This window comes from Mustela nigripes, chromosome 13 (genome assembly GCF_022355385.1).
Source record: "Mustela nigripes isolate SB6536 chromosome 13, MUSNIG.SB6536, whole genome shotgun sequence".
In the NCBI taxonomy this organism is placed as follows: Eukaryota; Metazoa; Chordata; class Mammalia; order Carnivora; family Mustelidae; genus Mustela; species Mustela nigripes.
The window spans coordinates 9,816,536-9,837,135 of NC_081569.1; the positions used below are offsets into that span (position 1 = coordinate 9,816,536).

Consider the following 20,600-nt stretch of genomic DNA (forward strand, 5'->3'; position numbering starts at 1 on the left):
TTACCTGTTTCCTATAGAAAGAAGAACGTAGGGTAGATCTTCTTAACCTCGAGTTAGCACAAAATTGCCCAGAGAACTTGCTGATAAAACAGATTTATGTCCCCTTTTTGTTTCAAAGGATTTGGGATGGAGCCCAGGAAGCTGTATTTAACTGGCACGAAATGATTTTGCTCTAAGTGATTTGAGAACCACGCCGTGGGAAACATTGACCTGCCTTTAGCACAGAGAAGAGCCAAGAGGGAGAAAATTAGCATTTCAGGGCGTACTACACAAACATTAGCACCTTGACAAATCAACCTGTGTACTATAAATACATATTTGCAATAAATAATACTATGGAAACTATTGGTATAATGATATGAATATATGATTTGCTTGGCAATTTCAACTACTCTTATGGTATGATCATTTTTTTTCTGAATAAGTCCTTCAAAAAACACAATTTTTTATAACACCATAATATTTAACTGTGTAAGTATGCTAACATTTATTTACCTATTCCCTGTTTTTTAATATATGTTTTCAGGTTTGATGTTCTAAGTAATGCTTTGATTAACATACACCTTCATATGTTATTCTCTTGCTTTGTATTTTATTTTATTTTTTTTTAAGATTTTATTTATTTTTTTGACAGACAGAGATCACAAGTAGGCCAAAAGGCAGGTGGGGGCGGGGAAGCAGGCTCCCTGCTGAGCAGAGAGCCCGATGCGGGGCTCAATCCCAGGACCCTGAGATCATGACCTGAGCCGAAGGCAGAGGCTTTAACCCACTGAACCACCCAGGTGCCCCTTGCCTTTGTATTTTAAAATGAAGAACGATTCTGAACATCCCTAGTACTTTCAAGGATTTAGTATTCCTTTGAAATACTTTGTTGTTTTCCTCTCACTGAAAGATCAGGTGTTTTGGTCTGTGTTTAATAATCAGTTATTTCTCATACCTTGGGAACAAGCTTTCTGTTTTTACACAGTGGAAATAGCTAAGAAGGGAGGGCAGTGTACTTCCCATGTCATACTAATGAGCATATGCAGTTATAAGTGGGACAGAGACAGTGATTCTGGGGAGCCTCAGAGAACACTGTCTCCCAATACCAGCCAGAAAAGTCTTGGTATTTGCAGTCCATGGGTTGATGTAACCTACCCTGGAATCATCAAGTGATGTGTTTCAAGGAGTACTGCAGGTAGTTAAAACATATGTTATGGTCAGGAAGTTGAAGAGAAATAACTCAAGCCTTCCTGAGAACCCCTGCACCACACCATCTCAGCTGGGAGCTTGATGGCTGTCGAAGGCCAGTTAGGGAAGCAAAGAGTGAATAGGTCCTCGTGAAAGGTGGCATCTTCAGGACATCAGCTGGGCTGACTTTTTTTTTTTTTTAAACAAAGGTAAATCAGTTGGTCTATTTACAGAAAGTGTAAGGGCACTCTGGCCCATGGGCCATTTTAGACTTGCTTTCAGCCTGACATAGAATAAATACCTTTAATGAACAAACATTTCCAAAGACCTTCTGTAGTTAAACACCCATGTTTGGTGTTGGAGATGCAAAAATACATTAGGAAAAAAAACCCCACAAAACCCAGCGCATTATCTATCCTAGAATTGCTTACAACCTCTTGGCAGAGAGACACATAAACAATTAGAATAAAATATGATAATAGCGATATCATGAGACCTCTTGAAGTAATTCTAAATGTTTAAGTATAAAGAGCCATCAAATTGCCAAAAAAGGCTTGTTGGTTCATAAATGATGCTTTTAATTTAAAAAAGATACTATTCCTAGATATTAAAATAATAACAATTGTGTTTTAAATATTACTCTGATGGTTCAAAGCATTGTCACAGATGCTGGAAATGACCTAAAGAAGTCACCTAGTACAGCCCCTCCCTTTAGGAACCTCAGAAAGTAAGTGACTCATTCAAGGTTCCCCAGGGACTTGATGGTAGAGATAGGACTATAATTCATGTCCTCCTTCCGGTGGTCCAGTGATCTTTCTCTTCCACAGCCTACAGTATTTTATACTGAGCCCCCCTGCCCTCTCTTAGTACCCATTTTTGGTATGACCGACACAATTTGTATGAAAACTTGAGGAAGAGGTGCCTCAAATGTGAACTGACACATTGGACATCTCATTAGTACCCATTGGAGTTTGTCGACTTCCTTATTCATGTAAAAGAGAATTATAGCAAGCTTCCCAAGGGTCTAACAAGCTTCTCAAGGGTATAACTCAAGTTATACCTTTATGTGCCTCAGTTTTCCCTAAACTCCTGCCAAATACTTTCAGGGGTACACAAGTCTAGTTCGTGTGTTGGTGTACTAGTCCTTCTGGTCCAGATTATCCGACATTTTCTTCTGCCTTGATTCACTGCGGTGATTTTCCCTTCAAGGCCGGTTGTAACCGAGGGTACAGCTGCTGTTGAGGGGGCCAACGAGAGTGCCTAGCTTTCTGGGGTGGGTGCTGAGGACACTAGTATCTTTGCTAAGGGGGCCATCTTCTCTTATTGCTTGTGCTAAAGTTGCTACATTCCAGGCTCTTGATACATCACCAAGATTTGACTGAATCTGGTGAAAAATCCGAGTTTTCCCTTCCTTCAGTTGTGATTCACTGGGCTGTGACCAGGTTGCACTCTCCAGTTCTCTCTTCCAATAGGAAACTCTTAGCCCCACATGCAAATAGTCTCTGGGACGCTCACCAAGTGGGCTCTCAAGACATGAGACAAATCCTAGGATGAAGAGACCTTAGGCTCGAAGCATAAAATCACTACCTAACTGGAAAAGCCTGGGTTCCATGGATGTTACACAAGTTCCAAGGGAAAAAGAGGCTGTGACCATGGGAAACACTGATTTCAACCAGTGAAGTAGATTTATTTTGGTGGGGGAAAGAATAGCAGCTTTCTTCCGAGGTATAACGTATGTAACGTTAATCCACTCATGAATGCAGGAATCAATGATTTTTTTTTTTTTTTAGCAAATTTATGAAGCTGTCCAACTGTCACAAAATAATCCAATTTTAAAACATTCCTATCATTCCCCCCAACCCACATTTCAAGTTTACTTACAGCCAATCCCCACTCCCACCCAGAGACTTTCTGTCTCTGTGGATTTGCCTGTTCTGGACGTTTCATGTAAGAGGAGTCCTATAATATGCGGCCTTTGGCATTTGGCTTCTCGGACTTGGCGTATTGTTTTTGAGGCTCGTGCATGAATTATGTATCAGTACTTTGTGCCTTCCTTTTGCTGGTGATTATCCCATTGCCTGGCTATACCACATTTTGTGAAGGACACTTGTATTATTCCCAGTTTGGGGCTGTTATAAATTATAATATCAGCCTTCCTCTATTAATCTTTGGGTGGAATTTTTTTTTTTTTTAATTTCTCTCAGGCAGATACTTAAGATGGAATGGCTGGCGTATTTTTTTTTAATTATTTATTTAGTTACTTGACAGAGAGAGGGCATAAGCAGGCAGAGAGGCAGGCAGAGGCAGAGAGAGAAGCAGGTTCCCCACTGAGCAAGGAGCCCGATGCGGGGCTCGATCCCAGGACCCTGAGATCATGACCCAAGCCGAAGGCAGCAGCTTAACCCACTGAGCCACCCAGGTGCCCCGGCTGGTGTATTTTGTAAGCACGTGTCTAACATTTTAAGAAACTGCCACGCTGCTTTCCGAAGGAGCTGAGCCGTACTTCATCCCCAGCACCTCTAGATGAGGTACGGGGTGCAGCCCACTATATTGTTAAGTCAGTATCTATTCAGGTCTTTCACAGACTGGAACCTAGGAGCGTTCAGTTTGAATCTCCAGAAGAGAACAGTGAACGGGATATGCCATGTTTCCCAAACTTCTTTGCTCCTGGAACGCTATCTCTTCCCCCTACGCCTCCCGAAATGAGCTTATGAAGGCCCTAACGTTCTAGAGCACCCATTTCGGGAAGCATTACATCATTCTATTCTGATAGTATTTTTAGCTTTGTTCTCTGTGATATTTAATTACACACAAGGGTGTACCACACAGGGATGCTGAGTCGAACAGCACAGACTCAGAGGTTCGGGGAACGTGAGAGGTAAGAGAAGAGGCTGACGAGGTTGGGGCTGGCATGCGTCAGAGAGGGAGCGGTTTTCATGAGGAACGAAATGCCAGTTCGTTTTTCTCTGTACTTGGTTCCCCGGCGCGGCCCAGATGGACCCCCACATCTCAAGCTGGGCTGGGCTCACGTCGAGATGCTGGCTACACGTTAATTGTCAACGCTCTGTCAGATAACGATCACGATGACAGCAACAACAAAGATAATCAAATCAAATTTACATCCGTCACATCTGTGCCCGGCCCCCTGCTAAGCGTTCTTCACGGAGTACCTCACATGAGTGCTTTTATTACAACTGCTTTACAGATAAGGAAATTGAGGCCCGAAATGAAGAGCTTGTGTGCTCAGGCCATAGGGTGTGGCAGAGTCAAGACTTGAACTGGGGCCCCCTGATGCACGAGTTTGTGCTCTTGGGCCCCTCTACTCTGTGTCCCACCACCCCACCCAAAAAGGCAATCTGAAAGAAGTCTGGAAACAGATTTTCATTTTGGTTATACAGCACCTGGAGGATTCCGGAAAGATTTCCAGTCTAGAGTTTGCCCTCCAAGCATCACCACTGTCCTAATCACCTCACCTTCTCTTGTCTGCTGAGAGGACGTGCACCATCTGTTCTCCTGCGGGAGTCTCCTCGTGTCTGTCCTTCTCCTCCAGTCCCATGGCCACTACCTTTGTCCTGGCCTCATCTCGCCTCTGGATGTTTACCCTCCCCACCATGAAATTTCTACCTAGTTTCATTGTTCCTAGGTTTTCTCTTAAAAACCAGGTCACCTATTCCCACCAGGGAGATCTTTCTAGATCCCTGCTCGGTGGGACAGGCTGCTCTGCTCACTTCAACAACTGTCATGGCTCCTTTTGCTCAGAGGAAGATTCCCAGTCCTTGAGAAGGGCATCCAGACCGACTGCTCTTCACGACCCCATTCTATCGCCTCTAAGTCTCCCTTCTTGGTTCGGCTGCTGTAGGCAGGTGTTTCACTGCTGCCCAAACAAGGTAAGTCATGTTCTCTCCATGACTTTGCTGATCCTTGGTCTCCAGTGCACAGTGGCCTCCTCTCCTTCTGGCTTCTCTGAGCCTTTTTCTGCCCTTGACAGGCCCCAGCCTCTAGGATGCTGTTCCAGCACATTCCATAAAGACCCGTCCCTCTTCTGAACTCCTGGGAGAGCCTACAATTGTGATGTCTTCAGCATCAGTCTTGTTTACTGTGAAATGAGTTCTTAATAATAGCCCTTGCCTCATAGGGTTGAATAAAAAAACAGGATACATGTGATACCTCTTAGCCTAGTACCTGGGACAAAGCCACAAGGCAAGTATTCAATAAATAAAAGATACCATTATTAATAAATGCAAGATACTATTATTAATAATTAAGATTGTCATTTTTATTACTGCATGCATGACTCTTCCATGAGGAATGGATGTCTTGAGAATGGGGCTCAGGTCATGTCGTATCTATCACATGGCCTGAAACACCAGAGATCCTGGGGGACGTTTATGCAGGATGGGCACACAAAGCCTAACCTGAGGGTCAGAGACTTGATGCCACTCTTGGCTCTGCAGGGAACGGGGCGTGTGACCTTAACTTGTCTATTTGGAGTCTATTTGGACTTCATTGGAGTCCTTGGGATGTTTGTACCCCCTCCCTAAGGTTCTCCGTGAACATGCTTCAGATCCAATCCCTGATGGTTGGTTTTCTGTGTTAACTTGGATACCTTCTTTGATCCTCCCTAACCCTCAGTTTTCTGCATCCATAAAATGGAGAGAATGGTTTTGCTTCATGATTGGCTGTGAGGATACACGGTTATTGCTTTTCAGTCAATAGTTGCTCTCATGCTTATTCTCTTATTGCTGGCTAGAGGATAAACACTTGGCTTGTTAATGTTGTTGAGTTAGTTCATTTCCTGGGGCTGCCTTAACCAAGTACAACAGTGTGGGTGTCTTAAACAAAGAAATCCACCATCTTACTGTTATGAAGGCTAGAAATCCGCAGTCAGGGTTGGTTCCTTTGGAGGGCAATAAGGGACACTTCTCGTCTAGCTTTGGGTAGCCTCAGGCATTGGTTTGTAGATGGTGCTTCTGAGATACTGGGGGGTTAGTGCTTCAATATACCTTCTTGGGGATTCACATTGAAAGTGATTAATGGTTGTATTCTCTGGAAAATGCTTTGCTGGAAAAATAACTTGGCATTTCTCAGTGGAAGAGAAAACAACCCCACAACACCCAACGGTGACTCCTCGTTACTCGACTGCCCTCGCCATCTGCAGAAGCTCATTTCACTGGATCAGATGAGTAGAATTAGCTTCGACAGAGATCTCTTTCTTTCCACAGAGTCAGTCCCAGGACCTCTGCCCCTTATGACATTTTCCTCATATACTTTTAGAATTGCAAATCTATCATTTCTGGTTCACGACATTCTTTGCAGAGCCCCCAGGATGGAAATAACACACCAGATCTCAGGCAGTTGGCATTCTTTCTGTTTTTGTTTTGTTTTGTTTTGTTTTTTATAGCACTCTGTAAAACTCTCATGCTGTTTACATGTGATTTATATTCCTCCTGTGATTCCTAAATGGATATAATGAAAACAGATTTAGAATATTAATCTGACATGGTTCAGGCCAGCATGGTCCCATACAGTTTTATTTAGTGGGGATGGTAAAAAATCTGAAAAGATAAAGTGAGAATCAGTCCTTAGTAAATCTTTCTTGCTGGCTCTTAAGACACTGTTCCTGGGAAAGCTGTCCATTGGAGTCCTTGGGATGTTTGTGGAAAATGTAGGTTTCAAGGTCCCACCCACCATTCTGCAAGTTCTAAGTCTTTGGAGGAGGGGTCCTGGGATTTGCATTTCCAATAAGTCCCTCAAACCCCTGTGGTCCTGGCCTACCCTACCTTTGAGAAGTGCCACCCAGAAAAAATGTGGGGTTTTTTGTGTCACATGAGTTCCAGAGCTAGAGTCTGTCCAGGGCTGAAGGTGAGGAGAGCCAGGCAGGTAGTCATGAGGCATGGGGATGAGTGGGTCCCATCTGTTGTGGGGTGGCATCTTCGTGTGGATTTCAGATGGGACAGGGAGGCCTATGAAGGTTGAAGGCACATATACACAACAGCAGGTGAGTTGAGCTGGGGCAGCCAGCTGTGAAGGGGTCCAGCAGCCAGGGAGAGCTGAAGTGGGGTCAGGTGTCTGGGAGGGACCTTACTTCTACCCCTGAGGGCCGCACAGAGAGCAGCTGGGTCTTTGTGTCCCTCCTGGGAAGCTAAGTGAAAACTCAGACCCTGGAGCTGAACCAGCCCCTCTGCATGCTCTGGGAATCTGCATTCTAAAGCTCTCTAGGTGATCTAATGTGACAGTCCCTCTGAACAGCATTTGGGAAGCACAGGGACCATGGAAAGAATGGACTTTGGGAATCAGTGGGTCTGGTGTTGAGTCCTCGCAGTTTGATCTTGACCTAACTCCAGCTGAGCTACGGTTTCTTTATCCGTAAAATGAAAGTACAAATACTTGCTTCTTCTTCTTCTTGTTCTGATCGTTGTGACGATTATGGAGAAGGGACATGACACATTGAGCACAGTTTCTGGCCCACAGTAGGCTCCATGTAGTGGTGGCTCCAAACCTTGTGAGAACTGAGATTCAAAGGATTGGGACAAAGGGTGCCAGTCGCTGGGCATGAGAATCAGCAGGTGGTCTCAGGGATTCGCCTTGGCTCTGATAATACTGGGTCCTGGTTTCTACAGTTGGAACTTGGAAAATACAAGAGCAACTACTATGTCAGGGCTAAAATAATATTTCCCACGCAGGTCTGATGCTGTTGCAAGTATTTTATGAACAATCTATTTTATGAACAGTCAATTACTATTGTTATCTCCATTTTACAGATGAGAAAGCAGAGCCTCAGAGAGAAGTAAGCACGGTCACACAGCCCTGATGTAGCAGCATCGAGCTCTCCAGCTCTGGGTTTTCAACAGCTTTTCCTCCTTAGCTCAGCCAAGGACAAGATCAGAGGGGCCCTTGAACCAAAGTGCTGAGTCTCAAAGTGAGCTGGGCCTTTGGAGAAATGGTCCTGGAGGTTTGCCACCGCATTCTAGATATAAAATCGCACAGCCACCTCATAACAAAGTCAGAAAAGCTGGCATTTTTCTAACAGAAGCTGAGCTGTAATACACATGCCCTATTGCCACCGGCTTGATAAATTCTAAAAGAAAATCCCATAACACAAAATCGTCTTGTCTTGAGAATCCCTTGGCCACTTTCTGTTTCCTTCTTTTGTACGAGTTGACCCCTTTCCTAGGTTACTCAGCACCTCCGAGGGCCTCTCTGGCCACTGTTGTTTCTCCTCTTCTCCTTTGTCTCACTGATTCAGTCCTTATTCATTTGATATGAATCCAAATGTCTGATCAAAATTTCCTCCACCTCGCGCTGGCCTTTGTAAACGTATTTGTTTCCTTCTGAGGGTATTTTCAGACTTTCCGTATTTTGTGACACTCCTCTCTCCCTTTTCTGTACTCCCAGGGCATAGCCTTCAATAGCAGAACAAATCAGTCCTGCTAGCAAGCTGCCAAGTCCTGTGGGCTCCTTGTCAAGGAAAACAGCTGGCCCCATTTCTAATCAACATCTCCCCACAAAATTCTGCTGGGTCACTGAAGGAGACCAGACCAGAATTTGGAACTTTCCAAAGACTTGCCATATATATTGAATGTGAAAAGTTACTTACATTGTCTTTGCGTCAGTCTGATCTGTTTGGGAACCAAGGAGGAGAATCACCCAAGAAGTCACACAGACAGATTCTACCTTTAACGCCTCTGTACATAGAATGGATGATGGTTATCGAAATAATCCAAACCTCTACCACGGTGCAAGAGATATAGCTCGAGAGGCGAGCCGGCAGTCCCGGACCCAAGGGATGGATGACTACAAGTATCAGGACAACTATGAGGGCTATGCCGCCGGTGACGGCTATTACCGTGGCAACGAGTCCAACCCAGAGGAGGACGCACAGAGTGATGTTACAGAGGGCCATGATGAGGACGATGAGATCTATGAGGGCGAGTACCAGGGCATCCCTCACCCAGATGATGTCAAGGCCAAGCAAGCCAAGATGGCGCCCTCCAGGGCAGATGGCCTTAGGGGCCAGGCTGACCTGATGGCGGAGAGGATGGAGGATGAGGAGCAGTTGGCCCACCAGTACGAGAACATCATTGATGAGTGCGGCCATGGGCGTTTCCAGTGGATCCTTTTTTTCGTCTTGGGTTTGGCCCTGATGGCTGATGGAGTGGAGGTGTTCGTGGTGAGTTTTGCCCTGCCCAGTGCAGAGAAGGACATGTGTCTGTCCAGTTCCAAAAAAGGAATGCTTGGTAAGTAGAAATTTCCAAAGATCATTCTCTTTGTGGCGTTAAATTATGAAGGGGAAAGAGCAGTAAAATTTGTATAGCACCTGTCACTATTGGGCACCTGCAGTCTGCCACGATGCCCTTGCAAAGCTCTCACTTTACCTCCATTTGTCTTGAAGGCATTTTTATCTCAGAGAAAATTAATTGGCTCAAGTTTACCCAGGGAATAAGTGTAAGAATTTGCATCCTTGCTCAAGTCTCTCTAACTCTAAAGTTCTTAGTCCTTTTTCCAAGCCTTACTGCCTTTTTGAGGGTGAAACTTCTCTCACCTTCATATTAAACCACCTTCCATATCCAAATGACTAATACATTTTGTGAGTGGTAGGCCAGAAGGCCTCTTCCTCCCAGCTCTCTCTAGAGAATCTGGTGGCATCTGTCCCCAGTTTCTCTTGTATGCAAGTGTTAGTGGGCAGACTGCCTACGTACCTTGGGGATGCACTCTAGGTTGAGGTTACCCCCAGATCCCCTGCTGGCCATTGGGAGCCACGCTGTAAAGCACAGATGGATTCCACAGGATGGAGGACCAGCCCTGCAAATCAGTAATGAGACTGGCACCATGAGAGCCAAGCCTCAGATATTAGGGCCTGAGACAAAGAGGATTTTGTGAAGTTAGAGGGAAGATGGACACCAATGATATGGTGTAGAAGAGATTTACCATAATACAAACAAGGATTTGTCTTGGTCATTTAATGCCTTGGAAACAAACCCATTCTCTAGATGTAGAGTCCATGCAGTTGATTACTTAGCAAACATACAATTATTGAGAACTTACTATGAGTCATGTTCTTAAGAATCCTTAAGAATTCAAAACCTTTCTAGCAACTTACTTCATTTATACAACAATTATTTATTATGTGTATACTGTGTGTCAGTCTCTGTGCTCTGTCCTCAGGGAGAAAATATTGAATCAGATAGACATAGTCCTGACCTCTCAAGGGACTCACACATAGCAGGACAAGTAGGCATTAGCAGACACAGAGAGTCCTTTAATTACTATAGAGATAAGTGCTACAAAATACCTTGTAGGGCTCTCTTCCCCAGGACTCACATTAAAGCAAGGATTGGCAGGGGTGCCTGGTGGTATAATCAGAAGCATCCAACTCTTGGTTACTGCTCCGGTCCTGATCTCAGGGTCCCGATCCCAGGGTTGTGAGATCTTTAGGCTCTGAGCTCAGCCTGGAGTCTAAAGCTACTCTGGATAAGATTGGAATATGAAATAAAGAAAACACCCACAATAGAGAGTTATTCCTGGAAGCTTTTAAAAATTTGTTTAATCCACTTATGTGTAACTAAGGGGCCATTTAAAATGATTAAACTGTGTCATATATGACCAGTAGGGAACTGAAAGAGATTGAGTATGTACAAATAGTAGGAATGACTTAAGGAGCAAAGCTATCACCCGGAGTTTTTAAACACCATTAGAATTTTAGTTGCTTTTTTTTTTTTTTTAAAGATTTTATTTACTTATTTGATAGAGATCAAAGTAGGCAGAGAGGCAGGCAGAGAGAGAGGAGGAAGCAGGCTCCCCGCTGAGCAGAGAGCCCGATGCGGGGCTCGATCCCAGGATCCTGGGATCGTGACCTGAGCCGAAGGCAGAGGCTTTAACCCACTGAGCCACCCAGGTGCCCCTAGTTGCTTTTTTTAAATTGTATTTTTATTTAAAAATTCTGCTGTGTGCTTTTAAGTTTGAATCCTTTTTTTTTTTTTTTTTTTGGTAAAGGCAAAAAACAAAACAAACCCAAGCCCCAAACCAAACCATGCAGTCCCCAGTTGATCTAAACATTTGCAAGCCCTTAATTTGCTTTGTGGTATTCTCAACTGACACCCTGGGTCCCTGTTAGGCCAAGTTGGCAATGTCAGCAACGATTTCATGCCCTCTTGGTCTCGCTGCCACCCCGCTGCTTGGCAGCCTCATTAACAGAGCTGTGGTATGGTTGGAGCTCCCAATGGCTCCCAGGGCAAATGCTGGGAGTTGAGGGAATGTGGTTCTAATCTGGAGAGCTCGTATTTGTGCAATTTTTCTTTCGGGGCTTGCCAAGAAGACTCTATGACTCAGCCCGAGGGCAGGCAGGCTACCTGAGCAGAGACGGACTTCCTATGCAATTATGGGCGCACCCCCCCGCCCGCCCCGTGTGGTCAAGGAAATGGATCCAGGGCTGTAGATGATGGGAAGGTCTCCAGGGGCCGGCATTTTCACACACTGCTTCATTTGACCTTCAGGGTCACCATAGTGATTAGAGGAGTTTCTCCCCATTTGTACATGTCAGGAAATAGGCTCAGAGATCTATATTCTAGGTCACACAGTAATTGCTAGAGCTGGGATTTCAAACCAGGTTTGTCTGATTTCAAATCTTCCCTCATCCTACTCCACCATCCTGCCTTTCTCCCCTACAAGGTCTTTGGAAAAGAGGTTGTGCCATGGGGCAGGACTTCATTCCATGTCATCAAGCACTGTGTAGATTGTTTAGAGGACCATAGGTTACTTCCAACAGAGAGGTGGCATGGTGTGAGAAATGATGCTGTGGGCGCTGGAGTCTGGCCACGAGGCTTTGGCCACTGGCTATGTCATTGATCAGTTAGTGACCTTGGGCAAGTCATAAATTCTCTGAGTTTCCCATAGATACAATAAAGGGAAAGCATTTTTTTTTCTTTTTTTTTTGTGAGGACTGAATGAGATAAAGCTGGTAAAGCAGCCAGCACTGCACAAAGCCTAAACAACTCTTAGGTCTTGCTATTTTGTATCCTGACATTCTCCTTCCCTGCATTTGTGACGTTATAGTTGCAGTGACGTAATGGAGCTCCATGCACCCTGGAGTTTGAGTCCTTGGGTTTGGGTCCTTGCTCTGCTAATTCTTAGGAGGGTGATTTGAGAAAAGTGGTTTAGTTTTTCTGTGCCTTGGTTTCCTTGTCTGCAAAATGGAGATGACAACGGGATTTACTTTATAGAGTATTGAGAGGATTCAATGAGTTCTATGCATTTAACTTGCCTAAAACAGGGCTTGCATATAATTGATGCTCAAGATATCTTCATTGTTGTTGTTATTATTATTATCATTTATTATATGGTTGTTATTATACTAACCTGATGGCTTGGTAATGATAAACCACCTAAATTCACAGCTAGATCTTCTCAGTTGATGACATTGCATATTTTTTCAGGCCAAATTATTTTTTGCAGACTTTTAAGGTCAAGCTGCCTTACATTGGTTGGTGACAAGGCTTCCTCTCTTCTGTGCTAGCCTAGTTCTTTGTCTTTTTCCTTCCCTCTGTGTGTGTGTGTGTGTGTGTGTGTGTGTGTGTGTGCGCATCTGCATGCTAGTGTGTGTTTATGACTTAATTTTTTGAGAGCAGTTTTAGGTTCACAGCCCAATTGAGAGGAAGGTACAGAGATGTCCTGCATGGCTCTGCCCCTACACATACCTAGTCTCCCCCCATGACCAGTATAGCCCCCCTACCAGAGTGATACATTTGTTATAATTGTTTAACCTATGTGGACATATCCTTATCACCCAAAACTTGTATTTGACTTTCAGTTTAGGGCTCACTCTTGGTGTTATGCAGTCAATGCATTTGGAAGAATGCACAATGACATGTGTCCATTATTATAGTATCATGCAAGGTAGTTTCATTGCCCTAAAAATTCCTCTGTTCTCTACCCATTCAGCCCTTTCCCAACTCCAATCCCTGGAAACCACTGATTTTTTTTTTTTAAATTGTCTCCGTAAGGTGGTGCCTTTTCCAGAATATTCTATAGTCAGATAATACAGGATGGAGCCTTTTCACAGTGGTTTCTTTCAATTAGTAATGTGCATTTAAATTTGCCTCATGTCCTTTCATGGATTGATAGCTCATGTCTTTTTAGTATTGATTACGATCCCACTGTCAGGATGTACTGCAATTTTGGGATCGACTTATTTTATCCATTCACCTATGAAAGGTGTCTTGGTTGCTTCCAAGCTTTGGCAACTAGAATAAAACTGCTATAAACATCTGCATGTAGATTTTTGTGTGGACCAAGGTTTTCAACTCCTTTGGATAAATGCGATTGGTGGATCATATGATGAGAATACGTCTGGTTTTATAAGAAACTGCCAAACTGTCTGTCAAAGTGGCTCTACCACTTTGATTCCCACCAACAGTGAATGAGACCTCCTGTAGCTCCACGCTCTAGCTAGCATTGGGCACTGTTGGTGTTCTGTTTTCTGGCCATTCTTGTAGATGTGTCTCCTTGTTGTTTCAATTTGACTTTCCTGAGGACACACCATGTGGAACATCTTTTCACACACTTGTTTACCAAGTATGTATCTTCTTCTGTGAGTGTCTGTTAAGGTGACTGGCCCATTTTTGAAATTAGGTCATTTCCTTCTTGTTGAGTTTTAAGGGTTCTTTGCACGTTTCAGATAACAGTCCCTTATCGAGATGTGTCTTTTGCAAAAATTTTCTCCCAACCTGTGACTTGTCTTCTCATTCTCTTCTTGACTCTCTCCTGAGCTTTTAGAAAGATGAGAGTTGAGCTCCTTCAAGTGCTGCGTTTTAGTGGGTCGCTCATCTAGAACTGTCTCACTTGGGGAAGAAAAAGTCTGTGAAAATGTTGTTAGCATTGAAGGCTCTGCTCTGTTTGGTATCAAGTGGTCATTTTCCTTCAACACGAGGAGAATGCATTAATTTGTTAATGAAAATATTCCTTGGGGCATGTGAGTGGCTCAGTGGGTTAAAGCCTCTGCCTTCGACTCAGGTCATGATCTCAGGGTCCTGGGATTGAGCCCTACATTGGGCTCTCTGCTCGGCGGGGAGCCTGCTTCCTTTTCCCTGTCTCTCTCTCTCTCTGCTGTCTCTCCGCCTACTTGTGATCTCTGTCAAATAAATAAATAATATCTTTTTTAAAAAAAAGAAAATCTTCCTTCGTTATTATTTTTAGAACTACTGAATATTATCACGTGCCTGGGATCCCTCTGCTCAATGGCCACACAAAGCCCGCGAGTCATAGTACTGAGTGAATTTTGTTCTTTTATATATGTGTGCTGACTTATTAGCATTATTATGTGAAGGGTAACTTGGTAGCTTACTATCAAACAAGAAGGAAAACTCTGCATACTACTTTTTGGGCTTAAGGAATATTTTTTATGGAATAAAACTACTTTGTTTTCAAAACCACATCTTCCTTACGAACAGTATATCAAAGAAGATCAATGCAAGGCCAGGGCTTTCAGTAACTCCTTGTTTTCAGAATGTGGTTCAGAACATTTTGAGGATAGATGAGTCTATCAAGGCCTGTCCACACGCCGTGGGACAGAGCGAAATGCTTTTATTTTTTTGACGTCCACTTAAAAAAGTTAAAAATTAGGGAGGGGGCAGATATGCAATACTTAATGTCCAACTGTACCATGTATATAATTAAATTTATTTTTTTGCAGTTTTACATTCTGCTTTTTTTTAAAGATTTAAATTCAATTAGCCAACATAGAGTACATCCTTAGTTTTTGGTGTAGTGTTCAATGGTTCATTAGTTGCGTGTAACACCCAGTGCTCTGCTTTTTTTTTTAATGCAAGGGTAGTTGACACAGATCAATGAGTTTTATTCTAAAGGCAGAACTGGAGCTCATGCAAGAGATATGAAATATAAAACAGCACAGGGGAACTTGAAATGCCACATCCAATATTATCCCTCTGGCCCAAATATGAAGAAAACAAAGACCGTGTAAAGACTGGAGCCTGAGATCAGGCTGCTCTGAAGTCTTTCTTTGAGATTCCATGCTCTTACGTGATTGACGAATGAATTCACATTTCTTTTTAATGCCCTTTCAGCTCACATGGAGGTATTTTCCAGTTATATGTGAAAAATCATTCAAAGGAATGACATTAAATGTAGGTAGTTCAGGATTGTGTTTGGTGTTTTCAAAGGACACCCGCTTGTTGGCATCTAAATGCACCCGCTTGCATTTAGTACTGGTGACACGTAGGGCAAACCAATGGCATCCTCCTTTGCCTGCATTGGGTCCACTGACGCCAGTGTTTCTGTACAATTGCAAAAATACTCCTTAAGCTGGTGGATTTACGGTGGACCCTTCCCAGCTTCCTGCTGACTAAAAGAAAGAGAGTCCCATGGAAATTACAACAGGAGTGAATGGGGGAAATTCCCAAGTAAACGGACATACTTATTACAGATGGAGAGGAAGTTGCAGGGTTGGGCATGGGCTCAGTATGTGAGTAGCCCAATCCCTGTAAAAGTATATAAAGCCTTTGATATCAGGGGTCCAATCAAGGATTGGACCTTGCCTAGTATGGATCTTTCACAGAATCGTCATGGGCTTTGTTCTGGCTGTATATTGCTGCACATCAAACAAACAAACAAACAAACAAACAAACCTTGTAGAACCTTTCTTCCTTGTAGAAACAAAACCTTCACATGATTTTCTTTGCTAATGAACCCGCCGTCTGGGCAGACATCTGGCCTCTGCTCTACTTGTCATTACCAGGGGCAACCAGAAGGTGGAGCTGGAATCATCTGAAGGCGTGGCTGGTGCCAGCTGGGGGCTGTTTGTGTTCTATGGTCTCTCTACACCAACATAGTAGCTTTTTTTTTTTTTTTTTAAGATTTTATTTATTTGACAGGCAGAGATTACAAGTAGGCTGAGAGGCAGGCAGAGAGAGAGAGAGGAGGAAGCAGGTTCCCTGCTGAGCAGAGAGCCCGATGCGGGGCTCGATCCCAGGACCCTGGGATCATGACCTGAGCCGAAGGCAGAGGCTTTAACCCACTGAGCCACGCAGGCGCCCCAACATAGTAGCTTTTAAGACAGCTAGATTTCATCCTTGTTGGCTCAGGGTGGCCAAGGTGCCTATTCTGAGAGAGAGAGACAAGCAAAAGCCATACATTTAAGTTTTTTATTTAAATTCTCGTCATTTAACATACAGTGTAGTTGAGTTTCAGGTGTGTGATATGGTGATTCAACACTTGCATGTGACCCCCGGTGCTCATCAAGACAAGTGCTCTCCTTCATGCTCGACCCCGATTTCAGCCATCCTCCTACCCGCCTCCATTCTGGTCACCGTGGGTGTGTGCTCTATAGTTAAGAGTCTGATTCTTGGTTTGCCTCTGTCTTCTCTTTTTTTCCCTTTCCTCATTTTTTTTTCTTAAATTCCACATATGAGTGAAATCATGTGGTTATTTGTCTTTCTCTGACTGACTCACTTCACTTAGTTTAATACTCTCCAGATCCATCCATGTCATTGCAAATGACAAGATTTCATCCTTTTTATGACTGAGTAATATTCCTGTGTGTGTCTATCGCTGAGTCAAAGGGATACATATGCCCCCATGTTTATATATCAGCATTATCTGCAATAGCCAAATTATGGAAGCAGCCCAATTGTCCACTAATTGATGACTGGATAAAGAAGATGTGAGATATGTAGCCCCACACACACACACACACACACACATACACACATACATGCACACACACATACAGACATACATTTGTGTGTCTGTATGTGTGTGTGTGTGTATCCACATTGGTTTTTTGTGACAAAGTCTGAGAAGGTAGGCAGTGTTACTTCCTCTGCATTCTATTTGTTGAGGCCGTCATAAAGACCTTCTTCATTTCAAGAGGGAGGGGAAATAGATCCTATCTCCTGATGGGGGAGTGAGAAGGTTTTGGAAAGCAGGGAGAAGGAGGGACCAGAAATATTGCTAAGCCATATTGTGCGGTACAGTCAGAGACTGTGTTTTTTTTTTTTTTTTTTTGAGAGACTTATTTATTTATTTATTTGAGAGAAAGAGAGAGAGAGAGCATAAGGGGGAGGGTCGAAGGGAGAAGCAGACTCCCTGCTCAGCGGGAAGCCCGATGTGGGACTCAATCAAGGACCCTGGGATCATGACCTGATCCAAAGGCAGATGCTTAGCCAACTGAGCCACCCAGGTGCCCCAGCAACTGTCTGTTTTAAACCAGTCCTCTGGGTGGTCCCTCTCAACAGTACACACAATTGCCATTTAGGGGCTAGATAATTCTTTGCTCTGGAGCCCTGCCCTGGGCATTCAAGGCTGTTAGCAGGATCCCGGGCCTTGACCCCGTCAGATGCCCAAAGCACCCAGCTCCCACTTACGACAACCGAAAGTATATCCAGATGTGGCCAAGGGTCCCCCAGGGAGGGGTGCAGTGGGGTGGGTGGGAGGGAGGGAATGGGCTCCAGCCGAGAACCACTTCTAGACAAGCATGCTCAGCCCCGGCTGCCCCTGAGGTCACCTGCGGAGCTATTACACAGGCCCTGCTCGAGAATAATTCGGTCAGAATCTCTGTGGGTGGGGTGTGGGCGCAGGCATTTGCTAACAGCTTCCTGGTGATTCCGGGTGCAGCCAGGTTCCAGAACTAAGCATTTTACAGACTCTCAGACGTAGTGGGAGCTGCTGAGAGATAAGGGTTTTTGCTTATGGTTCTCAGTAGAAACTGTCCCTGAAAGGCTTCCTTCTTGTGTTTGTGATGAGAGCTGGGATGATCTCCTGCACCTCGGTCAGCACGAGAAAACGGGGTTGCACCCGAAAATCACGTTTCCTGTTGCACAGTGCTTTACAGATTTTTTTTTAAAGATTTTTATTTTTATTTATTTATTATTTTATATATTTTTATTTATTTATTTGACAGACAGAGATCACAAGTAGGCAGAGAGGCAGGCAGAGAGAGAGAAGGAAGCAGGCTCCCCGTAGAGCAGAGAGCCCAATGTGGAGCTTGATCCCAGGACCCTGAGATCATGACCTGAGCTGAAGGCAGAGGCTTTAACCCACTGAGCCACCCAGGCACCCCATTGTGCTTTACAAATCTTTAGTGGTGTTCATGGATACTCTGAATTTTAAATGACCCCATGAGATGGCCAGTGCAATAATCCCCCATTTACATGATGAGCAAAATGAGGTTGGAGATGCCTCCTGCTGGGCTGTTCAGTTCCTAAAGCCATTTTCCTGTCTTGTTTGTCAGTCACTGCCACTCATCTTCACCGGGGGTTACTCTCCAGTGATGAGGCTGGGCAGTTATTTTCTCTTGCACAGGTGTATCCAGAGCCAAAGGAGAACCGGTGCTAAAAATTCAGTTATTTCCCAGTGCCTGGTACAACCTCTGTGACCTTTCTTCTCATCTGAAAGCCAATCATAATTGCTCCCACCAAGGGCTATAATCTGATAATATAACTTCCCTTGCAACCATTCTGGACTAGGCCTTTTCTGTATGACATTTCTCATCCTTAGAGGAACCTGCAAGGAAAGCATTGCTTTCAGCATTTTATAGTTGGGAAAAGTTAGGCTCCAAGAGATTGAAGTAACTTGTCATAAGTAGTTAGTAATACTACCATTACTACTAACCACTCAAATCCTATCCAGAACTTGAAACCAATGATTAGGTCTGACTTCAAAGTCTATTGCTTCTCCATTCCTTTGCTGTCCCATCCTTGGAAGTTGATTCTAGGTGCCGTTAACCTTAAAAAATCCTTTTAAATGAAATACATCATTCCAGTACAATGCAAGCATGGGGTCCCCATGGGAGTGCTGGAGTGGGGTACATAGCCCCTCTCTGTAGGTGAGAGCAGGATGTAGTCCATGTCCCAACCAGCTGCACCAGAAAGGCAGGTGCAGACTTTTTGGGGATTCACAGCAGCCCCTGAGGCATAGGCCATCAACCCAAGTAGACTGTCCAGAGAGTGAGGAGCCATGCTGCCCTCCTGTATTAGGTCATGGAAAGGCTCCCAGGGAACGATCCTTCACCCTGTAGAGACCAGAGCAGCAGAGAAAAGAACTCCCCCATACCCGCACTGCCAAGAAGCATGTCCGAAATGGAGTTCATAACTGCTCAACTAAAATGGTCCTCTGTAGGGGCTCCTGGGTGGCTCAGTGGGTCAAAATGGTCCTTTGTAGGCCAGTGGTTGTAAAAATCCCTCTTTATTTATAAATCATGGGCGGCACAAGCCCAGATGAGCTGGCTTTCATTTTGCGGAGCATTGTTTCAGTTTCCAGAAAAAGTCTCAAATAGTAGCCCGGCAGGGATGAGGGAAGGGAGCGTCAGGTGGGTGGTCCTGGGCTTGTAATCACGTCTGACATGCCCCATGGGGTCCACTGAACGGACGGAACGTGGACACTTTCTACTCCATGGGGGTAGCTGGGGCTGCGCGAATGTGCTGAGTGAGCATGTTCTGTTTCACTGCTGGCGTTTTTGCGGACTCAGAGTCTGCTGGGGATAGGCAGGAGATGACCCAGAGAAGTTTTATCCTCTTGGCCCCTCTGCCTCACCAATCCAGAAAGGGAAGTCCCAGAAAAGGAAGGGTCATCCTTGAAAGGAGATATGATGACAGATTATAAGGCATAAGCCATTAATGATAACACCATGGAGTCCTCTAATATTAGAAGTGAAAGGACAAAGGAATACTCGTCTCTAACCAGAGGAAACTGAGCCCCAAGAGCGGGTGAGTTGGTCAAGGTCAGACACGCAGAGAGTGGGGCCTGGGTCCCCTGACATCTGGCACAGAGCTCTTTGCTTTATACCAGGTTGTCTTGTCTTTCGCTCTTAAGGAAGACTGTGTAAATCAATCAGATGATCTTTTATTTATGATCTTTTTTTGTTAGGAGGCAGTATGTATCTTGGATGCATTCAGTTGCTGACAGCAATGGCTTTGAATCGTAGAGATGTTTATTTACGTATCAAGAATTCCCAGACTGGGTGGACCTAGGCGTGGGTCCGTGGTTCACTAATGTCCGCGCATAAGGCCCGGCATCTCTTGTCATTCTCCTTCCCTTTCCCTCATGGTCACAAGGCGATCCCTGAAGCTTGAAGCGCCCCCTCCTCCCATGCTGGCTTGGCAAACAGAAAGTAAGAGACGGTGGCAAAAAAGTGCTTTTTCTGCTTTTATTAGGCACAAAAATATTGCCCAGAAGGCTCTGACAAATATCCCCATATGTCTTATCTCTTTCCCTGAATAAACCACTGGCGAGAGGAATCGGATGAAGATGGCCATCTTAAATTAACTATGATCGACTCCCTAAGGTTGAGTATGTACGTAGGGGAGCAATTTCTCTAGCATATTTTAATACCCAAAGGCCCCTTCTTCTGTCTCCAGCTCACTCTGTGGAGTTCTCCAGTCCTACTGATGTTCAGCCTTGAGGACCCCTTCTAGTTTTTT

General features: G+C 44.4%; 1 protein-coding gene across 4 annotated transcripts in view; it reads left to right on the top strand.

Moving 5' to 3' along the window:
* Positions 1 to 20,600, top strand: part of SV2B (synaptic vesicle glycoprotein 2B) — a 180,951-nt gene that overhangs the window by 102,498 nt on the left and 57,853 nt on the right. For all 4 annotated transcript variants that reach the window (XM_059371624.1, XM_059371625.1, XM_059371623.1 and 1 more), the window contains exon 2: positions 8,566 to 9,407. In XM_059371624.1, the coding sequence (XP_059227607.1) occupies positions 8,867 to 9,407 (541 nt within the window). In that variant the 5' untranslated portion in view covers positions 8,566 to 8,866. The remainder of the gene's footprint in view (positions 1 to 8,565; positions 9,408 to 20,600) is intronic.